A 23,386-nucleotide genomic window follows, 5' to 3' on the forward strand; every position below is an offset into this window, starting at 1 on the left:
CGGGGGGCAGTTCCCAAGGGGGCGGGGCCAACCGCGTCTGAGGCATTCTCATCCGGGCATTCCCCAGATGCCGCAGCCGCCATCTTTGTTTTGTGCTGAAAGTCGCTATTGACGCCCGCGGACGGCCGGGCGAGGGGAAGTGGCAAGATGGCGGCTCCCAGGACGGAGGCGTGGAGGCGCGCTTCGGCAGCAACAGAGCTGGGCACGCCTGCGCCTGACCCGAGCGCACCCTAACCTCAGGCCGAGCTTGCAGCGGCCCCGGTCCCTTGCCGCGAAGCAGAGCGGAATTCCTTTAACGGGCCTCGGCCGGGAGGCGAAGCCTGCGAGGGCGGGGTGGGGGGGGGTGGAAACAGTGACGTCATCTGACTCCGCCCCTCGCCCGACCACCGCTGCCGCCATGTTTAGTTGTTACTTCTTCACACAAGATGGCGGCTCCCAGGGAGGAGGCATGAGCGCCCTGCCGTTACCGCTCCTCCTGCCGTACAGTTGCCACTTCGGGGCCTAACTCTGCCTTTTTGAAGCGGCTCCTGTGGAAAGGAGTCATAAAGAGGAAATCGAGGATCGGACGCTGCCTTGCGTTTGGTTTGCAGTGGAAGAACTGACCCGGGAGGAAGAGAATAGGGGGGAAGGGGGAGCTAGTCTCAAGATGGCGGCTCCCAGGGCGGCAGGCGCAGCTTGAGCAGCAGAGGCGGACTAAGGGTAGACGCTCGAGACTTCACGAGCCATAAGGGGCGAGTCTCTGAGCAGCCCTCAAGAACTCAAGCTCCTTTCACCGGCCTCTGGCGCACCTCTATTCCTTACGAGTGTCGAGGCTGTTAAGGGAGCGGCCTCTACACTAAGCGCTGGGCGGGGAAGCGGGACGGTCTCAAGATGGCGGCTCCCACAATTGTGGTCTGAGCGCCGGCGGGGCTGAGACAACCGCTGTGCTTGTGGCTCCTTTCCACCCGCCCCGGAAGCCGGCCAGTGCAGGGGACTCGGGGGGTGTGGGAACCGGGCCGGGGCTCCGCCATTTCCGGCAGGGGAGGGCTACGACTGAGGAAGGGAGGAGAGAGAGGCGGCTCAAGATGGCGGCTCCCAGGGCCTCCCGCTCGAGCCTGTAACTGGGAGCTCCCAGGCAAGTAGTCAGGGCGGCGGGACTCGACGGCCTACAGCTTCTCGGGTCCAGGCGCTTGACAGTTTCAAGAGGCTCTTGACGAGACGCGGTAAGCGAGAAGAAGGGGAAGAGGAGAAGGGAAGGAGAAAATAGTTAAGATGGCGGCCTCCATGGAGCCGTCCACCGCTGTGTGAGGAACAGTTTCTCAGTGAGAGCCACCTTAGACGAAAAGGGGTGTGTGTGAGTGGAATTGGGGGGCTCCCTTCCCACTTGACGACTTTTCTCCACCGCGCCCTTTCCCGGAACTATGGCTTCGGCCGTGTCACCCGCCAACTCGCCAGCGGTGCTCTTGCAGCCCCGCTGGAAGCGAGTGGTGGGCTGGTCGGGTCCAGTGCCCCGGCCCCGCCACGGCCACCGCGCCGTGGCCATCAAGGAGCTCATCGTGGTGTTTGGCGGCGGCAACGAGGGGATAGTGGACGAGCTGCACGTGTACAACACGGGTGAGTGCAAAGCCCGCTGGGTTCTCGGATCTTTCCCTTCCTCCATCTCCTCCCTCTCCCTCCTTCCCTCGCCTCCCTCCTCCTCCTCTCCTCCCTTTCTCTTCCTCCTTCCTCTCTTCCCTTCCCCGGCTGCCCTCTTCCCCCCTCCTCCCGTTCCTTCTCCTAGCCGCACGGGACTCCCCTCCGAGACCCTTTGCTCTGCATGGCTTGTCTGTTTTGCCTTGCCCTTATCCCCGTCCTGACACCCCTGCTTCTCCTGCCTTCGAAGAGGGTGCCTTTCAGTATTGGAGAGGAACCCTCTAGGCCGGCTGGTGAGGGAGCGGGGGCGGCGCCCGCGGTGGTGACTTCAGACAAGACACCGTTACCCCCGCCAACTAGGCGGGCGGATGCGTCTCTTTGGCGCAGAGTCCCACCCCTTTCCCCACCACCATGCCTGCTAGGCTCTTCCTCATCTCTGGTGCGCTTTGGGGAGCAGTGACAACTTTTCGATGACAGATGAGGTGGCCGTCTCGAGAAAAGGGGCAGAGTTGAGCGGCCTCAATCCTGACCCGGGGACGGGGTGGGCGGGCGGTGTGCCACGCTGGGGAACTGTCGTCCTGGGGCCCTCCAAATCCGACGACGCTGCCGTTCCCCACTTGCGGTGTCGACTCCTGCAGTGTTCCCCTTCCCATAGCCCGTAGTCTGGATCTGGGGCCTTTGGCTGGAACAGAGAGGGGTTAGTTTCCGTCATCCCGCAGTAGACTGAGGAGGTTACCCTGCCCATTCCCAGGCCGCCCCTAAACCCGAGGCTGGGTTCATTGGGAGGAGTGAGGTGCAGTCAGAGTGGAAGACCGCGGTGCGCCCTTGCTTCCGGGTGTTGCCGCCAGGCTGACTCGCTCTGGGCCTGTTGTCTGGTGCCCCTGCTCTGTCTCTAGAGCTTGGCCCCATCCTCCTGCGGCCCCCTCCCCCATGGTGGCCAGTTGGTACACCTGGTGCCTTCGTGGGCCCCAGCTGCCTGTTGAATGGAGGCTGGCCTGGGGAGAGGTACTGAGCGTTCTCACTGGGGGCAGTGGGCCATGGGCGTGTTGCGTTCTGTTCCAGAGCCTGAGAGGTGGAGGTGGGGCTGCTGCAAACCCCCTCCCAGCTCATAGTGTGCTTTTAGGAAGCTCTCCTCTGCAGCTCCAGGTCGCTTTGGGGTCAGTCGCGGTCAGGGGCTGGCTTCGAACCCTTTCTCCCCACGCCAGCTCATCTGCCAAACACGGCCCCTGAGCCGTCCTGTCCCAGGGTTCTGGCAGGCCGGTGTCCTCGGGTCTGGGCACCCCGTGTCCCCCGCCCGCTGCCGCCACCCCCAGCTCCAAGGTTACTCTGAGCGAGGCTGTTAGTCGGTGGGCTGAGGGCTCTGCGCTGAGGGTTGGAGCCGAGCTTTCTCTCAGTTGAGTGCTCCCCGCCCGCGCCTCCCCCGAGGCACAGAGTTCAGTGTGCTCGCGTCTTGTAAGTGGTTGACCCTACAAAGTTGACTTTCCAAGGCTGGTGGGTTGCCGGTGACCCTTCACATTCTGGGTCGGAGCACCTGTTGCCTCCGGGGAGGCTGGGCTGGCTGCTGGAGCTCTGTGCCAGCTTGGACAGCTGCGGCGGCAGCGATTAGCCCAGTAAGGGAAGGCCGAGGGGCAGGGCTGTTTTTAGAGAGGCTGGCGCACTCAGTAGAACCTCCTCAAGCCCTTGGACCACCTTCCTTCTTGTAAGGCCTGGAGCAGGTTCCTTGGCAGGGAACGCCAATTTTAGAAAGTAGGCCAGGGTCCTAATTACCATCAGCTCCAAAGGCCACTGCTTCCTGGGGCCTCCGTGTCGACATGCGTGTATTTAAACTGAGTTGACCATTTCGGCATTCGCTCGTTCCCCCTCTGGAAGGGTACATTGTGTAGTAGTGGGAGCCAGCCTTTCAAAGGGCTGCAGCCCTGGATTCGTCCAGGGTACCAGTTCAGAAAGTGCCCCAAGAACTTCTTCAGCGACTGCTTGCCACTCGTGGACGCAGCTCCCTGATCCTCACCGCGTGTTAATCTTTCCTGTTTGACGGAGCCTCGAACTTCTGCTGTTCTCAGAGAGCTGGGCTTGGTGTGGCCTCTCTCCTACCAACCAGGGCACAGATGCCCAGCATCCTTCTTAGGGCATCTTTAGTGCCACCTTGACAGCCGGCCTCCTGCTTATCTTGTGTCTTAAATGAGGTCAGAGCATATTCTCTAGCTTTTCCTTGTGTAAGAGGAATGCTCAGAGAGACTCATTGTTCAGAGAGAGTTCCCCGTTGCTAAGACAAAAGACCCTAGGGGGCACGTGCCTGCTTTGCCATCTCAGGCAGCTCAGAGATTGAGGGTGACAGGGCTGGGGGTGGCAGGTGTGCACTGAACTGGAAGGGGGTGCATGAGGAAATGTGTGTCCTTCCTCCCCGGTGGCTGTGGAACACTTCCCTGGCCTTTGGGAGACCTGTCCTCGACCTCAGGGAAGTTTCTGGCAACACCAAAGTGGATCACCCAGGGGCCCTGGCCCTGACACGGCGGGGTGCGCCCTGGTGTGGGGAGGCTGTGGCTGCTGGGCAAAGCAGTGGTCGAGGCAGGTCTGCCTCAGTGGTTCTCCATCGTGCCCAGCTGATGACACTGGAAGGCACCTTGGAAAGTGGCTGGTGAAACTTCCTTGTTTTCGCACACGCAGACCCTGGGGTCTTAGGCAGGATGTGCTGGGTCCAGGGTCACCCTGTTGGCTGTCTCGGCCTTCGGTTTGGTTATCAGGCGCAGGCCCCCGCTTTGGGGACACCTCCCGGGCGTGCTTTTCCTGGAGCTAATTGGTTACTAAGTTGAGCTTATCTCCAACCTGTTCACCCTCTGTTCCAGGCCTTTCGCGTTCTCACAGGCACTTCCTGCCCGGCCCCACCGGTTTCACTTATTGGGAAGTCTTGTTCAGTCTTCAAGGCCCTGACTCCTGCATCACCTCTTCTGAGAATCATCTCCCCCACTCTATGCCTCCTAGTACCTGCCACTGCCTCCACCATGCAGGAAGCGGGGTGGGGGGCGCTGGGCCACCTCCTCCAGGGTACAGGCGTCTCTTCCTAGCCCCCCTCCCAGCCGAGAGCAGCGACAAGCCAGAACTGAGGGGGGAGGAGGGACCCGCAGGGGTCATGCATTCCCCCACCCCCCTAGATGAGTGAGGGGTGATAGGATTAGGGGACAGCTGCCATCTCAGGGCAGAACCAGGCTTCAGCCCGGAACCCATGCTGCCTGACAGCCTGCTCCTGCCTGGAGTGTTCTAGAACGAGGTCAGCCCCTCCTGGGTGCTGCAGAATGAGCTCTTGGGACGTCACCGGTCCCTCTCAACCAGTCCCTGAATCGGGTGACAGGTGACCCGACACCTGTGGGCCCGTCCCTTTCCCATGTAGCCTCCCCCTGGCCCTCGAGGCACCTGGCAGTCCCTTTTACTCGGACACAGGGTTCTCGTCTCGTGTGACCTCTGGTCAGTTATTTCCCTTTTCGCCCTTTGTTCCTGTGTCCAGTTTTAAAAAGTTTGGTGGCTCAGATGGTCAAGCATCTGTCTGCCATGAGGGAGACCCGGGTTTGATCCCTGGGTTGGGAAGATTCCCCCGGAGAAGGAAATGGCAACCTACTCTAGTACCCTAGCCTGGAAAATCCCATGGACAGAGGAGCCTGGTAGGCTACAGTCCATGGGGTCGCAAAGAGTCTGACGCAACTGAGCGACTTCACTCTTTTCTTTCCTGTGTCCACGGAGGGAGGTTCAGAGGTCTGTGTTGGCATTTATCCTGGGAACTTGGATGTAGCTTCTTCGGGCGCTGCATGAGCCATCTCCCCCCAGTTTGTATAGGACTGAGGGCTGAAGCCTGGAAAGCTGCTGCTCTTCTCAGTTTGTTTTTGCGCCTCAAGGAAGGATAAGGCGGACCTCCGGACTCTGGGGCCAGGGTGCACAGAGCAGGCAGGGGAGACGGAGGGGAGTGTGGGGCATCCCTGAGGCCCAGTGACTCCCCTGAACTGCGGGTGGGATCCGCAGCCCGTTCCAAGGATGTGTCCACCTGGGAAGTGGCCAAAGTGTCTTTATGCCTGGAGGTGCAATGTGCTTTGGGGTGCGGGGGCAGGCCTCTCCCCCCTTGAGGGTGACGCTGTGGGAGTCCGGTTACCCAGCGTGGAAAGGGTGGTAGGGACCGGCCCCTGTCACGCCCTGGGAGGGGCTCTATTGGCGCTCAGGTCCCTGCCCTGCCCACCATCTCCTCAGTCCTGATTTGCTCGCCCATGTTTGACCAAAACTGATGGAGGGGCGTGGAGTCAGGTTTGCAGCTGGCTGCTGGTTTGAGGGGTCTGGTGAGAATGCAATGTGTGTTTCAGGGGATGGCCCTTCAAATAACATAGGACAGGAGGAGTCCCTCCAAAGAGGGCAGCGTTTTCCCCGTGACTTTGCCAGGAAGCCCTGGCACAGCCAGCAAGGGACTGGTTGCCTGGGAGGGACGGGGGTGCCAAGCGGAGCAGGGGCAGTTGGGGAGCTCCACCCTGGCTCAAGGCGGTAGATTGGAGGCAGCTTCCAGGGCTGGAAGGCCGCCCACCACCGCCTCTGCCTGAATTCTGGGGGAGGGGGCTGTGGACCGTCACCTGGGAAGCCGCGGCAGGGCTCGAGTGTGTCCGCGGCTCTCCTCGGCCTGCAATCGGGTTGCCGCCCGTGGCCTGCACTGTTCGCTCTTTCAGCCACTGAGAAGTACAGCCAGCTGTGGGTCTCCAGGAGGGTAGCTTGGGTATTAGATGTTTCTTTCCAAGTCCCCATAGAGTGGCGGGAGGTGGCCCCATCCCCAGAAGCTGACCGATTCTCTTGTCAGTGACTTCCTGCCTATTAAGATGACCGTGATGAGAATCAGGGTGACTGGGGTGGTCTCTGAGGCCAAAGGGTTTGGAATATGGCTTAGAGGGTAGGCAGTTGGATGCTCAAAGGAAGAAGTCCCACATCCTTGGGAAAAGAGGCGCTGTCTTAGCCTGTCCTTTCTTGGACTGTATTTTGAAGGCTGGTGGATTTAGGGAGGCAGAGGGGTGGTGGTTTTGGTTCTGGTGGCTCCCAGGGTGTTCTGACTTCTGCTAACTTTTGTCCCCCAGCGACCAACCAGTGGTTCATCCCGGCTGTGAGAGGGGACATCCCTCCTGGGTGTGCAGCCTATGGCTTCGTGTGTGATGGGACACGGCTACTTGTGTTCGGAGGGATGGTGGAATACGGGAAGTACAGCAACGACCTCTACGAGCTCCAGGTAGCGTCTTGCTTGTCAGAGCAGGGGCAGGCCCTGCGCCACCAGGACCTTTTTACCCCAGTCAAGTGCCCCCTCCACCCCCAGCAGACCCTCCGTATTTGACAAACGACCCAGCTCACCCTTGAGTTAATCACTGAGCCTTGATTTTGCAGGCAAGTCGGTGGGAATGGAAGAGACTGAAAGCAAAGACGCCCAAAAATGGGCCTCCTCCGTGTCCTCGGCTCGGGCACAGCTTCTCCCTTGTGGGCAACAAATGTTACCTGTTTGGGGGTCTGGCCAATGATAGTGAGGACCCCAAGAACAACATTCCGAGGTGAGGCTTTGTCCTGTTCGTGTGGAATCCCATGAAGGCCGGGGTGCTCACCCACACGGCAGTCAATTTTGCTGTACCGGGTCCCTTTCGTTTGTGAAACAGGAGGGTGGCCCTAGACGCCCTTTAAAGAGTTTTCCAGCGCTTAGGTGTCTAACCCCCAGGAGGCCTCGTGGGAGGAGGGTTGGTTCTTCCAACCTTGCCTTGTGCTGGTTCCTGCTCCTCAGACCCAGTTTAGAGCTGGTCCTTCTCGGTGCCTGCAGGCTTCGTGATGGGTATTTTCCAAGGGTCTTTCTAGAGTCTGCAGGTAGTTCTGAGCTGGTGCTCCCTTTTCACCTCAGAGGTCCTTATGTCATGTCCAGCTTCATGCAGGGCAGCTGAGCACACCCCATCCTGCTGCTCCCCTTCCACTCTCACCCATCCTTAGGGGTGAGGACAGAGGTAGAAGGATTTGGAGTCCGTGTAGCCTTAGTCCCGCTTTGTCTCCCCAGGAGTCTGCCATTCCCCTGTCAAAGCGGGCAGCCTGCCCTAACCTGACCTTTTTTTCCAGGTACCTGAATGATTTATACATCCTGGAACTGAGGCCAGGCTCTGGAGTGGTAGCCTGGGACATTCCCATCACTTACGGTGTCCTGCCCCCACCCCGAGAGTCTCACACTGCAGTGGTCTACACTGAGAAAGACAACAAGAAGTCCAAGCTGGTGATCTATGGAGGGATGAGTGGCTGCAGGCTGGGGGACCTCTGGACCCTGGATATTGGTATGATATGGGTGTGGCTGCTCCTGTGGTCTAGGAATACAGCTGGGCAGCTGGCGTGGGGTGTTGTGGTGGGGCTCTTGCAGAGGGGGTGTCCCACCTAGCACCCTTCTTGTGACTGGGTCAGGATAGGACCTATCTGGGGCTGTCCTCTTTGCCCTGAGCTTGCAGTGTTTAAGAAAGAGCAAGGCTCTGTTGGCTGAGTCGAGCTGCTAGCTTGCAGTAGAGTGAGGGGCGAGGGAATGGCCTTTCTAGAATGACGTTGTGTGGGTGAGGTAGCACGAGTCCCTGTCAACTCGTCAGTGGTCACGGTGTGCCGGGAGCAGGGCACCCTGGTCTATCCCAGTCAGAGGGGCTGCCCAGACGCAGTGAGAACCCTGGGGGCTATTTGGGCAGGTCAACAGACAATTAATCAGGAGTTCAGGCTTTTGACCTGAAGAAGGCGGAGGGGAGAAGGTGGCTGACTGCACAACTACAGAGGGTTAGGTGGTCCTGTAGCGTTGCATCAGTGTTCTAAAGAGAGCTTATTGGGCACAGAATCCTAGTAGCCCTGGGTCTGTAGATGGCAGAGCTGACGGGAGTGGGAGGTGCTATGGTGAGTCTGAAGGGTGTGGCGACAGGTCCTACCCCAGCCCCAGCCCTGGTTCATAGCAGGTGCTCGGGAAAGACTGCTTGGGAAGTGCCAGAGCCTGGTGATCAGGGGGGCTCTCGAGCCTGTTGGGAGGCCAGGCGTGCAGTTCTTGTGCTGTGTTGACACCTGCTTTCCAGAGCCTTCCCCACATCTGGGACACAGCCTCTGGGTCAGAGGGCACGTGTCTGACCCGGTGTGAGTAACCTTCTTTTCTCACTGCTCCGCACAGAGACTTTGACGTGGAATAAGCCCAGCCTCAGCGGGGTGGCACCTCTTCCTCGAAGTCTCCACTCGGCCACGACCATAGGAAACAAGTGAGTAGCCAGCCGTGGCTTTTTTCTCCTTGTAGCCCCCGTCTCCAACCCCCATGGGCTGACAGTTTCGTTCCAGCAATCCCTGAGGCCTGAGGAGACCTCTCTTTGGCTGGGCTGGCATTCAGCAGCCCTGTCTTCCCCTTATGACCCTGGGGGACCAAAAAAAAAAAAAGAGGGTAGAGGGACACAGATTGTTCTAGATCCTCTGCAGCAGCAGCTGAGTGTCTTTGTCAGTGCCAAGGTCCCACAGTGAACATAAGGATGATGGGGGCAGAGTGGAGCTTTGGGTGAGCTGTACCGAAGCTCCATGCGCTAGAGGTGACACAGTTCTTGTGAGGGCTGAGCCACCAAGGCAGAGAGGGCCGTGTTCAGAGCTTTGTGCGTCCCGGGGAGAACTAGAGGACCCAGTGTGTTCAGGACGTTCTGGATGGAAGAGGTGGCCTCGAGCTTGGCACCTCGTCCACAATCGTCTCCTACTCTTCCCTCCCTCGTCCCAGAATGTACGTGTTTGGTGGCTGGGTGCCTCTCGTCATGGATGACGTCAAAGTGGCCACACACGAGAAGGAGTGGAAGTGTACCAACACCCTGGCTTGTCTCAACCTGGGTATGGCCTCCTCGGGCTCAGCGCGGCCTGCAGAGGGCTGCGGGAGGCCGGCCCACCTCGGCCTGCGGGCTGTGTTGGGGGCGCAGGGGGCCGAGCTGCTTCTAGGCCGTGCCTCTAGAACTCTGTGAGGCGTAGCCAGTGGTCCAAGCGCCCTGAGGGACGCTCTTTGGCATGTTTTGAATAGGCTCTTCCTCACCGGCGTAACCACGCAGTGCCTCCCTCTCGTCTCCTGTTGGTGGTTTCTCACCCACCCTGCAGGGACCGCGCTATAGATGCGAGCATTGCCTATAGGTTCCTTAAAAACGGAGCACACAGGACGGTGGCCTGCTCTACGCAGCACAGTGCCTGGCCCTTGTGTTTCCTCTGTCCTGGAGACCATCCCATCCCCGCAGGGCGAGTGGCTCATTCTTTTGAATTGCGCTCGTGGTGTCAAAACTTGCACCGACGCTGCTCCGTGAGTATCCTCGCACCATTCTCGCCACGTGCAGGTGTTTCCGAAGGGGGACAACCTAGAGGTAGCCTTGCTGGCAGGGGGATGTTACCGGACATGCAGATGTCCCTAGCAGTGCTCACCGGGCCGGCAAAGCGTACACTCTTCACCAAGCCCAATAGGTGCTTGACTTCCCATGGGCCAGCCCCAGGTCCCGTCCCCTGCTCACCCTCAACCCTGGCTGCAGCAAAAGGAACATCAAGCTGCCAGGCACCTTCTGGGTTCAGTTTGCCTTTCTTTTATCTTGAGTGAGGGTATGTATTTTTCTTTTCTGAGATCTTCTGTCACTTTTTCCGTAACTTGCGTTCCTCTTTGCCCATCTCTTTCTAGAGGCTTTTGTGTTGCTCCATGTGCAAGAAGGGGAGCCTTTGACTGTGTCCTTCATGTAGTTTTTCCAGTTTGTAGTTCGTGGTTTCTAATTTTGTACGGTCTTTTTGCCATACGGAATCGTGTTTTTTTTGTTTTTGTCTTCATCTTGCTTTAGTAATCTTGGATGACTTCCTGGTTTTAATTCCCCATCCCTGACAGCAAAAGGCCAAAGAGCCCCTGAGGGTTGTTGGTTCCTCTGTCCCCTGCTGACCTTCACATCCTGTCCTCCCCAGATACCATGGCTTGGGAGACCATCCTGATGGATACGCTGGAAGACAATATTCCCCGGGCCCGTGCCGGCCACTGCGCAGTAGCCATCAATACCCGCCTTTACATTTGGAGTGGGCGTGACGGCTACCGAAAGGCCTGGAACAACCAGGTCTGCTGCAAGGACCTCTGGTACCTGGAAACGGGTAAGGCTAACTGGAGGAGAGCTGCCACACCCGCCCCCGAAGTGTCTGCCTCTCCCTCCTCACCAGTGATGCTCTCTTACAGAAAAGCCGCCACCTCCAGCCCGGGTACAGCTGGTGCGAGCCAACACTAACTCCCTGGAGGTGAGCTGGGGGGCCGTGGCGACAGCCGACAGTTACCTTCTGCAGCTCCAGAAATATGACATTCCTGCCACGGCTGCCACTGCCACCTCCCCCACACCCAATCCAGTCCCGTCTGTGCCTGCCAACCCTCCCAAGAGCCCTGCCCCAGCAGCAGCCGCACCTGCCGTGCAGCCGCTGACCCAAGTAGGCATCACGCTCCTGCCCCAGGCTGCTGCCGCGCCCCCGACCACCACCACCATCCAGGTCTTGCCGACGGTGCCTGGCAGCTCAATCTCCGTGCCCGCCGCAGCTAGGACTCAAGGTGAGCCGGGCGCTCGAGGGCAGGAACTGGCTCACCCGGAGGTGGCATGCCTGAGCGGGGGCTGCTAGACTGCACACCTGGAGGCCGTTAGTGCAGACCGGAGGCTGAGCTGCTGCCGGGGCCCGGTCCTGACCTGCAGAGACTATCCCCGAGCAGTGCTGGAAGGGCGGGAGCTGAAGCCCAAGCAGGTCCCGGAAGTTGCTCATTTCAGCACCCTCTCTGAACAGGTGTCCCGGCTGTGCTGAAAGTGACCGGTCCTCAGGCTACCACGGGAACCCCATTGGTCACCATGCGACCTGCCAGCCAGGCTGGGAAAGCCCCAGTGACCGTGACCTCCCTTCCCGCAGGCATGCGGATGGTTGTGCCTACACAGAGTGCCCAGGGGACGGTAAGGAGCCAGGGCAAGGCGCGGTTAGACATTCCTGGTAGTGGCGCACTGGCGGGGTTTGACTCCCACCCTGTGCTAGCGCCTTTCATCCAGGGCCTGGAAAGTGCTGATGAGGCGATCTTTCATCACTAACTTCAGGATTAGTAAGCTGACGCCTCAGAATGGTCTCCTTGCCATCTGATCTCAAGGACATTTTAAATGTGTATTTTCTGAGGGGAGAAGCTGGCCAGCTGGGGTTTGACACGGGCCTGGTCGGTGGTGGGTGTCCAGGTCTGGGGTCAGTAGAGCAGCGCCTCGCCATCCTCAAAGTCAAGAGGTGCTGCTCCAGGAAGCAGGGATTGGGGCCGCCTTGGGCCTGCTGCTGCCTGTGGGCTCACACTCCTTGTGTCCCTTGCAGGTCATTGGCAGCAGCCCGCAGATGAGTGGCATGGCTGCGTTGGCAGCCGCGGCTGCTGCCACACAGAAGATCCCTCCTTCCTCGGCACCCACGGTCCTGAGTGTCCCGGCTGGCACCACCATCGTCAAAACTGTGGCTGTGACGCCGGGCACCACCACGCTGCCAGCCACTGTGAAGGTGGCCTCCTCGCCAGTCATGGTGAGCGTCCCTCGGGGCTGGTTCTGAGCCCACAGCCTTGGGGCCGGGGGCTTCTGGGCATCATCATGAGACAGTGGTCACTGCTTCTGGCCTTTGGACCAACCATAGAGGATGGAGGTCCGTGGTTGGTGCTTGGTGGGGGCTGGGGAATAAGCTGGCAGCCATGGGGGTGTGGCAGCCTTGTGGCCAGACCTGTGGCCCAGTGACCTCCTTTGTTGCGCTAAAGGAGAGGTGAATGAAACTGAGCTTGGTGGACATACACAAATGCGCAGGGGGCAGCTCTCCACCCACCCACCCCTGCCCAGTTCTAGGTTGAGTCTGGGGTGCTTTCTGCCCCACCCACCACTCTTCTCTGCCATCTCCAGGTGAGCAACCCAGCCACTCGCATGCTGAAGACTGCAGCTGCCCAGGTGGGGACCTCTGTCTCTTCTGCCGCCAACACATCTACCCGTCCCATCATCACTGTACACAAGTCCGGGACCGTGACAGTGGCCCAGCAAGCACAGGTGGTGACCACAGTGGTGGGTGGGGTCACCAAGACCATCACCCTGGTGAAGAGCCCCATCTCAGTCCCGGGAGGCAGTGCTCTGGTGAGTGGCCGCACCGGGAGCGCCCAGCCCAGGCTGTGCCCTTGACCGGTCTCTGGATCACTTTTTTTTGGTGCACTGTCGTTTCGTTTTTAGATTTCCAATCTGGGCAAAGTGATGTCAGTGGTCCAGACCAAACCAGTTCAGACTTCGGCAGTCACAGGCCAGGCATCTACAGGCCCGGTGACTCAGATCATCCAGGTGAGCTTGTGAACCCTAGACTGGGACCCTGCCTAGACAAGATCCCACGAGCTTGAGTGGCTCAGAAGGTCCTGTTGCTTGATTCAGTCACTTGCAGTCTTCAGTCCAAGCTGCTTGGGCTAGCAGTGAATCCTGGCCAGACTAGACTCAACGTTAAACTTTCAGTTCTTCTAAAAAAATGACACATACGTGTGTGTATCACTGACTGACGCTCTCGGAGACTTCAATTAAAATTCAACAACGACAGCAAAGCCACACTTTGCATCCCGGCAGTGATGCCCATTCATCTCAGCCTTCCTCCCCCCCGTGCATTTTCCCCTTCCAGACCAAAGGACCCCTGCCAGCCGGGACCATCCTGAAGCTGGTGACGTCTGCAGATGGCAAGCCCACTACCATCATCACAACCACGCAGGCCAGCGGGGCAGGGACTAAGCCTACCATCTTGGGCATCAGCAGTGTGTCCCCCAGCACCACCAAACCCGGCACCACCACTATCATTAAGACCATCCCCATGTCGGCCATCATCACACAGGCGGGCGCCACGGGTAGGGGCCTTCCCCGTTGTGCTGGGGAGAAAGCAGGTGAGGGGGTAGCCAGTCTGCAACGTCTTTTCCGTTGAGGGTTTCCATTCCGCTCTGCACTGCCCTCTCTTTGCCTCTTGTTTAAGATTTTTCTCTCTGCTCCGCCCTGTCTTTACCTCTTGTGTAAGATTTTCCCATCTGCTCTGCCCTTGCCCCTTGTTTACGATTTGTCAGGAGGTAGTGAGGGTACGGCTGCAGTTCGTACTTTTTCGTTCTAATTGAGGGGCAACAGGCGTAACTGTTTGAAAAGAGGGCCTGAGAGAAGTGGGCCCGGGTGGGAGGCCAGCACTGTTGCCTGGCCCTTCCTGAAGCCAGGATGACCCCTCTCCTCTAGGCGTGACTAGCAGTGCTGGCATCAAGTCGCCCATCACTATTATCACCACCAAGGTGATGACTTCTGGAACTGGAGCCCCTGCCAAAATCATCACGGCTGTTCCCAAAATTGCTACGGGCCATGGGCAACAAGGAGTGACCCAGGTGAGGTGTGCCTGGCCCTGTCCTCCCCGAGGGTCCAGCCTGGGACCGCAGCAGGCCACGCGGGCCCTGGGAGGGGCAGCACAGGGTCTGCTCTGGCCAGCCCCCAGGTGACGTGGGCGCCCTTTTCTCCGGTTTTCCAGGTGGTGCTGAAGGGCGCACCTGGCCAGCCAGGCACCATCCTCCGCACTGTGCCTATGGGGGGTGTCCGCCTGGTCACCCCCGTTACCGTCTCTGCTGTCAAGCCGGCCGTCACCACACTGGTCGTCAAGGGCACCACAGGTATGGAGGCCTCGGGGTGCAGAGCCGCGAGGGGCAGGGTTGGGGTGTGCCCTGGCCCCACTCACCTAGGGAGAACAGCCGCACCAGCCGCTGACCACCTCCCATACCCGCCCGCACCCCCTCCTTTCCCCGCCTCCAGGCGTCACTACTCTAGGCACGGTGACAGGCACCGTCTCCACCAGCCTGGCCGGAGCCGGGGGCCATAGCACCAGCGCCTCGCTGGCCACGCCCATCACCACGTTGGGCACCATCGCCACCCTCTCAAGCCAGGTGATCAACCCCACTGCCATCACCGTGTCGGCGGCGCAGACGACGCTGACAGCGGCCGCTGGGCTCACCACGCCCACCATCACCATGCAGGTAGGGCAGTCGGAGCTGCAGTGTGCCGCCAGGCCCTTGGTTTCCCTCCCGCACGTGGCACCTGTAGGATGGTTACCCTTTAAGTGCATAATCGTGATTCTTAGTCACTGCCTGGTAGTCTGTTGGGTTGAGACGATATGTTTCAGCCATGTTTAGCGTTTGAGGACTAGGTTGTTCTTGCATCTTGAGCTGAATTCCTGGTGAAGTTGGCCTTGGCACAGCATGGGGTCAGCCAGGTTTCCCCACCGACCCCTGCCCGACCAAGGGCTTGCCCCAGCCTAGGCCCTGCTCCTCCACCACTTCCCGGTTCCTTTTCCCTGGTCCCTGAGCCAGTCAGTGTCTTGGAGTGAGGGTGAGCAGGTCCTAGACTTGCCAGGGTTTTTGCTTTAGGTGCCAAGTCGCTGGTCCCGGGGGTTCTGCAGGTCGGTGGCAGGGGCAGACACAGGAGGATGGGCAGCAGCACTAACTCCCCGTGTGCCCTCTCCCCAGCCTGTCTCCCAGCCTACCCAGGTGACTCTGATCACGGCCCCCAGCGGGGTGGAGGCCCAGCCTGTGCACGACCTCCCAGTGTCCATTCTGGCCTCTCCTACGACAGAACAGCCCACGGCCACAGTCACCATCGCTGATTCGGGCCAGGGTGATGTGCAGCCCGGCACCGTGACCCTGGTGTGCTCCAACCCGCCATGTGAGACCCACGAGACGGGCACCACCAACACAGCCACCACCACCGTTGTCGCTAATCTGGGGGGGCACCCCCAGCCCACCCAAGTGCAGTTCGTCTGCGACAGACAGGAGGCCACTGCTGCTCTTGTGACCTCCACGGTGGGCCAGCCGAATGGCAGTGTCGTTCGTGTCTGCTCCAACCCGCCGTGTGAGACCCACGAGACCGGCACCACCAGCACAGCCACCACTGCCATGTCTGGCATTGGAGGCGGGCCGCGGCGAGACATCCGGCTCGCCTGCGCGGCCACCACCATTCCCACCATGGTCCGGGTCAGCGTGGCTGCCGGGGCGTCAGAGGGAGCCCAGGTTTCTGTCAAGCCCGCATGCCAAACCCGTCAGACCAGCGCGACCAGCACCACCATGACTGTGATGGCCACCGGGGCCCCGTGCTCGGCTGGCCCGCTCCTCAGACCAAGCGTGGCCCTTGAGGCCGCTGGCCGCGGTGCCACTCTCTTACAGCTGGGGCCCCTGAGTGCCCAAGTCAGGCCCGGTGGCGAGGAAAGGTCCCTTGCCGGCCTGGGCCCGCTGGTGTCCGTGGGGCGCCAGCTGGAGGTGTATCACACGCACACGACCAACACGGCCACTGTGGCCTGCTCTGCCATGGGTGCTGGGGAGCCCCATGAGCTGCTGGGGGCCCCCACACTCGTGTACGAGAGCTCAGCCAGCGCCTCTGTGACTGCTGCGGCCCTCGAGGCACTGCTGTGCCCCTCGGCCACCGTGACCCAGGTCTGCTCCAACCCCCCATGCGAGACCCACGAGACGGGCACCACCCACACGCCCACCACGGCCACATCTGGAGGGGCTGCAGGCCAGCCAGAGGGTGGGCAGCAGCCTCCTGCCAGCCGGCCCTGTGAGACGCACCAGACCGCTTCCACCGGCACGACCATGTCTGTCAGCTTGGGCTCCCTGCTCCCGGATGCCGTGCCCTCCCACAGGACCCTGGAGTCTAGCCTGGAGGTGGCAGTGCCGCCCGCAGTTGCCCCCCAGGCTGGCGCTTCGTTGCTCACTCCTTTCCCGACGCAAAGAGTGTGCTCCAACCCACCCTGTGAGACGCACGAGACAGGCACCACGCACACAGCCACCACTGTCACCTCCAACATGAGTTCCAACCAAGGTAGGTGGACGCAACCAGCTGGGTCCCTGTGGGCTCCCGGGCCCAGGGCTCACCGAGAGGCCCACAGTTATTCTGTGGAGCCCGGTTGCCCAGTATGGTCAGGTCTTCCAGGCAAGCGTGTTCCCTGGCGGCAGAGCTGGGTGGTAGCCCTGCTGGAGGAGGGCCTGTCACCCTGCTCTCTGCTTGCCCCACCAGAACCCCCACCGCCTGCCGGCAGCCAGGGAGAGGCAGAAAGCACGCAGGGCGACAGTGTGAATATCGCCAGTTCCAGTCCCATCACGACGACAGTGTCCTCCGCGCTGACGCGGGCTGTGACCACCGTGACGCAGTCCACGCCAGTCCCAGGCCCTTCGGTGCCGGTAAGAGTCCAGGAGGATCCCTGCAACCTGGCACGCCTGGGCCCATGTTGTTCCTGAACTGGACACCAGGTGGCGCTGTTGCTCCAGGCACGCGCAGCTCCTGGCTCCTTTTCCAGACCATAAAAGGGCAGTTTCTCGCCTGATAGGGCAGGGCACAGGAAGCCCCAGTCCTTGGTGGGTGTCTTGTGGGTGATTTTATTGCTGTGGCTGGTTCCTGTTGTTCATCACTTGGCTATAGAGTGGCACAGCAGGAGTTGGTGGGCCCCTTTCATGAGACCAAGGGGTCTCTCTGGGAATGGGTTAAAATGGGCTGGCGGGTCAAAGGTCTCACCTTCTCTTGCCATGCCCCCTGCTACTCGGTGACCTACTGTCCGTGTCTGTCAGGCAGGGTTGTGGCAACCCATTGAGAATGCAGATCCTGGTCCACAGGGAAAGATGAAGGTCTGCCTCGTTTCGGTCTTCCTCTCCTCCCCTCTGACGGGGGCTTCTCTCCCTTTCTAGAAGATCTCATCTGTGACTGAGACTGCCCCAGGGGCTCTGACCACCGAAGTCCCCATCCCAGCCACGATTACAGTGACCATAGCCAACACAGAAACTTCTGACATGCCCTTCTCTGCTGTTGACATCCTGCAGCCCCCAGAGGAGCTCCAGGCCTCGCCAGGGCCACGCCAGCAGCTTCCACCACGGCAGCTCCTACAGCCTGCCTCCGCACCCCTAGTGGGGGACTCCGCCGAGGTCCTGTCAGCCTCCCAGAGCCCTGAGCTCCAGGCCGCCGTGGATCTGAGCAGTACAGGGGACCCGTCTTCAGGCCAGGAGCCTGCCAGCTCGGCTGTGGTGGCCACCGTGGTGGTCCAGCCACCGCCGCCCACCCAGTCTGAAGTAGACCAGTTGTCCCTTCCCCAAGAGCTGATGGCCGAGGCCCAGGCGGGCACCACCACCCTCATGGTGACAGGGCTCACCCCAGAGGAACTAGCAGTGACTGCTGCTGCTGAAGCGGCCGCGCAGGCTGCAGCAACGGAGGAGGCCCAGGCCCTGGCCATCCAGGCCGTGCTCCAGGCCGCACAGCAGGCTGTCATGGGTAGGTGCCGTGCATAGGCCAGCTGGCTCAGCAGGCTGTCCTCGCTTGAGGCCGGGGGGTAGCCCTGAGGGAGGGACAGGCCGCTCAGGGGTAACGAACCGCGCTTCGGGCACCTCCAGGCGGCCTGAGCAAAGGGAGCTTGTTTGCCACCAGGATGGCACAGTATGGCCTAACCGGGATGGGGGCTGACTTTGGTGTGCAGGCAGGAGGCAGATCTCGTCAGGGGGAGGGTAGGGGAGAGGTCTTGAGGACAGGCTCTGAGGGCTGGCATCCACGGATCCTGCCCATCACTTTGAGAGGGCAGTGGCGGGAAGCTGGGGCTGGTGTCCCTCCTGAGTCGTCATCTGCCCCTGAATCAGGCACCGGGGAGCCCATGGATACTTCAGAGGCAGCCGCAGCGGTGACGCAGGCAGAGCTGAGCCACCTGTCGGCTGAGGGCCAGGAAGGCCAGGCAACCACCATCCCCATCGTGCTGACACAGCAGGAGCTGGCCGCCCTGGTCCAGCAGCAGCAGCTCCAGGAGGCGCAGGCCCAGCAGCAGCAGCACCACCTGCCCACGGAAGCGCTGGCTCCCGCCGACAGCCTCAATGACCCGACCATTGAGAGCAACTGCCTCAATGAGCTGGCTGGGGCCGTGCCCAGCACAGTGGGCCTACTGCCCCCCACGGCTACCGAGAGTACGTGGGGCCCTGGCCACGGACGGGTTGACCTGCAGCCTTGCTCCCCTGGGGAAGTCAGTTGGCTCGGGAAGAAAGTCTTGTGAGTGGGCTCCCAGGTCCTTCAGGGTAGAGACAGGCCCTGTCGTGTAGCCCGAGGGAGGGGCTCCTATGCAGAAGCCTGGTCTCCGGAGACTTTCTTGCTGACACCTTGTTTTCCTTCCCAGGCCTGGCCCCATCCAACACATTCGTGGCCCCCCAGCCGGTCGTCGTGGCCAGCCCCGCGAAGCTGCAGGCCGCGGCCACCCTGACAGAAGTGGCCAATGGCATTGAGTCCCTGGGTGTGGTGAGTCTGGACTGATGGGGTGTTGGGAGCGGGCTCATGGATCCAGACTCGGAGGGTGTCCTGATCACTTCTCCCTCTCTGCCTGCCAGAAGCCAGACCTGCCACCGCCACCTAGCAAAGCCCCTGTAAAGAAAGAGAACCAGTGGTTTGACGTGGGGGTCATTAAGGGTACCAATGTGATGGTGACACACTATTTCCTGCCACCCGAAGACGCTGTCCCAACTGATGTACGTATCCCTGGGAGCTAACACCCTCAGGTGGGCAGGGACTAGTGAATCTCTCAAGGGATGCTCTCTCCGTCTCAGAGCTGACTCTTCCTCCCCCTATCCCCCTTGCAGCCTTTGAAGCAGTGGTAAAGCTCAGCCCTGGCCCCCCTCGCCCTGGCCCCCCTGGTCATGATGGGGCTTCCATGGCTGCCCTTTGCCTACCCCACCATCTCCTGGTGGAAAAGTGCTCCACTGACTCCTGCAGCCCTCTCGGTGGGATTCATGTCACTCTCATCTCTCCTGTTCGCCTGATCTCTCCCTGTAGGATGATTCGGGCACCGTGCCCGACTACAACCAGCTAAAGAAGCAGGAGCTGCAGCCAGGCACCGCCTATAAGTTCCGCGTCGCTGGGATCAATGCCTGTGGCCGGGGGCCCTTCAGTGAGATCTCAGCCTTTAAAACGTGTCTGCCTGGCTTCCCGGGGGCCCCGTGTGCCATTAAAATCAGCAAAGTGAGTCTTGTGAGATCAGCCTCTGTCCTCAGCTAAGTCCGTGCTCGTGGGACTTTCTTCTTTGCTGGGCTGGGTGGGGGTGATTTGGGAGGGGCCCCTGAGATGTAGGCAGAGTTCAGTGGGTCTGGACTGAAGCTTCTGGTCCTCTCCCTCTCTGACACAGCATGAGCCGTAACTAACGTGCTCATTCACCTAATCCTCTAATGCCTAAACTCCCTGACGAGGTCTGGGCCTGTGGTTTTCTCCATTTTTCTGACGGGGAGACTGAGGCACCAAGAGGCTAAATGACAAGCCATTTGTTAGGTGATAGGATAGGTCCAGGAAAGTGTTTGGCGTCCTGGTTCATTTTGCCGTTGTGTCAGGCTGTCTTCCAGGTGGGGGCAGACGAAGCCATCTCTTTGTAGCTCCTTGAGCTCTGTTGTGAAATAGGTTTGTTGTGTTAGGAAGGGGGTGAAGAAGAAGCTGCCAGTTCTGGAAGCTTCAGCTCGGTCTAGGTCCTCTGTTCTCCGAGGGGCAGGGGAGGAATAAGTCACAGAGGCCGAAGACGGCCCCCTCAGTCTCTGCTTTCTCTGTTCCAGAGTCCAGACGGTGCTCACCTCACCTGGGAGCCGCCCTCTGTGACCTCCGGCAAGATCATCGAGTACTCGGTGTACCTGGCCATTCAGAGCGCGCAGGCCAGCGGTGAGACCAAGAGCTCGACCCCGGCGCAGCTGGCCTTCATGAGGGTGTACTGCGGGCCCAGCCCCTCCTGCCTCGTGCAGTCCTCCAGCCTCTCCAACGCCCACATCGACTACACCACCAAGCCCGCCATCATCTTCCGCATCGCCGCCCGCAACGAGAAGGGCTATGGCCCAGCCACCCAAGTCAGGTGGTTGCAAGGTGGGTGTGTGTGGGGCTCAGTCGGGAGGGAGAGCTCTTGCCAGCTGCTGGCCTGGTGAGCTTGACCCTCTGGGGTGGGTAGATGCCTCACCTTGCCTGGTGCCACGGAGAAAGCTTCTTGGGGGGCTGTTGGAGGGGGGTGGCACGGGAACGGCCAACAGGACCTGCAGCTGGAGGCAGGGGGTGGGCACCCAGGTTTCGAGCTGCTCTGTCAGTTGGGGGGACAACAGCAGAACCCTTTAAGCTGCATCCAGAATGGCCCTGGGGGGTGGCATGTGCATGGCCGGGACCCTGGGGCACACGCCCACGGGAGGAGGTGGCACACTAGCTGCCCAGCCGCGCCGTGCTGGGCAGCGTCAGGGCTTTCCGCCCACTCTCCTCTCTCTGCTTTCAGAAACCAGTAAAGACAGCTCTGGCGCCAAGCCGGCCAGCAAGCGGCCCATGTCGTCTCCAGAAATGTAAGCAGAGGGTGCCTTTCCAAGAGCCTTCTGGGGCCGGGAGTAGGCGGACCCTGAGAGCAAGGAGCAGTGGGGACAGCCCGGCCCTGCTTCTCTTGAAACGCGGGGGGCCGCCCAGCCTGGGGGGCAGCCGGAGCCCCGGCCGAGTCCCGCTCACTTCACCACGCAGACCCACGCTGACCCTGTCTTTTTTTGCCTTTGCCTCTCATCTTCCAAGGAAATCCGCGCCAAAGAAATCGAAGGCTGACGGTCAGTGAGAGGCAGCTGCCCGGCGCCTGGCTTCTTCTCCAGCCTCCCCTCTGCTTCAGGACCGCCGCCCACCCCACCCGCCCGGCGCACACTCCGCCCTCACGAGCCAGCAGCTGCCCTCCTCTCCCCCTCCTCTCTCTGTTTTTACAAGAATCTTGAGAAAGCACATTTTACCATGGCTGCGGGGGGGTGGTGGGGGGTAGCGGAAGGCAGATGCTAAAGAGCGAGCGAGGGAGCGGGTGCCCCCCCTTCCTCCAAGGGAGCTTCGAGGGAGAGACTGAAATGCACCGGAGGACAGAAAGCCTGCCTCCTCCAAAGTCTGCACACCTCTCGCTGTTGCCCTTGGCTCCAGGGATCAGCCAAGGCCCAAGGAGTTGGGGGCGGGGGCTTGTAGAAGCACCCCTGGCCCCCTTTCCCACCTCTAGTCTCAGAGGCTTGGGAGGCGCCCCCCCCCCCGAACCAGGTATCTATCTGGTTCTATTTTCTTTTGTGACCTTAGCATTTCTTGCCACGTGACGCCCGCCTGCCCTTTTGGCTTATCCAACCCTGCCCTGCCTGGCAGTCCCATAGGAAGCTGACATGTTTTCTCAGAGGCCTTCGTCCTCCCATCCCGTCCTCCCTCCCCCTCCTCTTACCCGTTCAGAGAAGAAAAAGCAAGGGGTGGAGAAGGAGCCCTGTGGTGGCCTGAGCAGTGTTCTGTGAAAACCTCCCGACGCCAACCTGGGGCTTCAAGGAGCCCTCCCACCGAGCCCGGCTTCGGCCTCTCTGGGGTTGGGGTTAGGGGCCACATCACCAACTGCTGCATTTGTTGTATTTTTTTAAGTTGAAATGGATGACGTTAATAGTTTTATTGTAATTTTAGTCTTAGCGTGTGGGGTTTCGTCCCTTTTTTTGTTGTTGTTAGTTGTGTACAGAATGTGTATCTTTTTCTGTTTTTTTTTTTATACCTTTTCTCCTTGGCGAAGCCTTGGCAGGGATCTTTCTGGACGAAAAAGTGAGGGGCGGCCAGGGCAGAAGGAGTATGGCATTTTCCCTGTGGGCCTGGTGTCTGCTGCCCAGTGCGATTTTCTTTCTGGCCCCTGCCCTATGCCCCTCTGCCTGTCCCCAGGCCTCTGGGATGATGGACGGTGAGCGGTCAAATCTTGCCCCCCTCACAGGCCGTGGCTGCAACACTTAAGAGGCTTGAGCTTGAGAGTCCTCTAGAGCCCAGAGTCAGACTTCCTGAGGATGATGGTGCAAAGGTGTGGGCACAACCCACTACCCAGTCCTGGGTCCGTGGCCTACCCCCAGGCTCCCTCCCTGGCATGAGCGCTTAGACCATCCAACACACAGCCGCCACTTCCCGCGGCCACCCTTCTCTGGGCAGGGATGGCGTGCGATGGACAGGAACCCAGCCTCTGAGGCTGCCTGGGATGAGAAGTCGTGCGGTACCATCGATGCTACGAAGTTGGGCTCTGGGCTCTGCTGGGAGTGGCTAGTCCAGTGCCAGCTGTGCCCCGTGTCCAAGGTTTTTAGCAAGGAGTGAGACTTGCAAGCAAGTCGCACCGAAGGATTTGAACCGAACAGCCGATGTCTTCAAAGCCCCTTCTTCTGCCCTGGAGATGCAGCTGGGGCTGGGAAGACCCCAGCCTCTGCAGACCCCTGCCCCCAGCCCCCACCCTCTGGGGCCTCTGTTGTATTATAGTATATTTCGCTGTGGAAAACGTCACGTTTAGTCACCTTGGAGCCCACCGCCTGATCCCATTGTCTTCCCCCCAGCCCAATTCCTGAGCGCCCTCTGATCTCTGTTTCTGGAAACAGTACGCCCATTCATTATTGTAGAGTAACCCTCGTGACTCAATATTACCATAGTGCGATGTCGTTTTGTGCTATTTTGAACAATTAAAAGACTTTTTTTGAAATAACCTGCTGTGTCGCTGTGTCTGGGACTCCCATGGGAGGAGGCTGGAGGTGGGAAGCTGGGCTCACAAAACCACCCTCTGTCCAGGAGCTTTTTGCTCTCAGAATTCTGCTTCCCCGTTGCCTCCCACAGCTTAAAAGTTGTGCTGCAACCTGTGGCCTTGGCAGCGAGCTGGTCTAGGACCGGGTTGCCCCCGGAAGATCCCACGATGGCAGCCAGAATGCAGGGCACAGGCCAAAGGAGCTCGCTGGACAGCT

General features: G+C 60.2%; 1 protein-coding gene across 6 annotated transcripts; it reads left to right on the top strand.

Annotated features, from left to right (window-relative positions):
• Positions 1 to 130: 130 nt before the first annotated feature.
• HCFC1 (host cell factor C1) lies at positions 131 to 23,133 on the top strand. Of its 6 annotated transcripts, none has more exons than XM_055438458.2 (26): positions 131 to 1,593; positions 6,705 to 6,853; positions 7,006 to 7,166; positions 7,714 to 7,922; positions 8,780 to 8,864; positions 9,362 to 9,468; positions 10,561 to 10,740; positions 10,823 to 11,182; positions 11,410 to 11,570; positions 11,968 to 12,165; positions 12,531 to 12,755; positions 12,849 to 12,953; positions 13,279 to 13,534; positions 13,869 to 14,011; positions 14,152 to 14,290; positions 14,430 to 14,650; positions 15,140 to 16,487; positions 16,683 to 16,846; positions 17,351 to 17,924; positions 18,284 to 18,601; positions 18,808 to 18,926; positions 19,016 to 19,153; positions 19,458 to 19,643; positions 20,222 to 20,522; positions 20,917 to 20,980; positions 21,198 to 23,133. In XM_055438458.2, the coding sequence occupies exons 1-26, from the start codon at positions 1,401 to 1,403 to the stop codon at positions 21,235 to 21,237; spliced, it is 6,144 nt and encodes a 2,047-aa protein (XP_055294433.1). In that variant the 5' UTR covers positions 131 to 1,400; the 3' UTR covers positions 21,238 to 23,133. The 6 variants fall into 6 exon arrangements, with proteins under 6 accessions (XP_055294433.1, XP_055294432.1, XP_055294435.1 ...); XM_055438457.2 differs by having other exon boundaries at positions 132 to 1,593; positions 17,348 to 17,924; XM_055438460.2 differs by having other exon boundaries at positions 132 to 1,593; positions 17,480 to 17,924.
• Positions 23,134 to 23,386: the final 253 nt, after the last annotated feature.

Source organism: Moschus berezovskii, chromosome X, assembly GCF_049115385.1.
Source record: "Moschus berezovskii isolate FMDL1 chromosome X, NW_MosBer_1.0, whole genome shotgun sequence".
Classification (NCBI taxonomy): Eukaryota; Metazoa; Chordata; class Mammalia; order Artiodactyla; family Moschidae; genus Moschus; species Moschus berezovskii.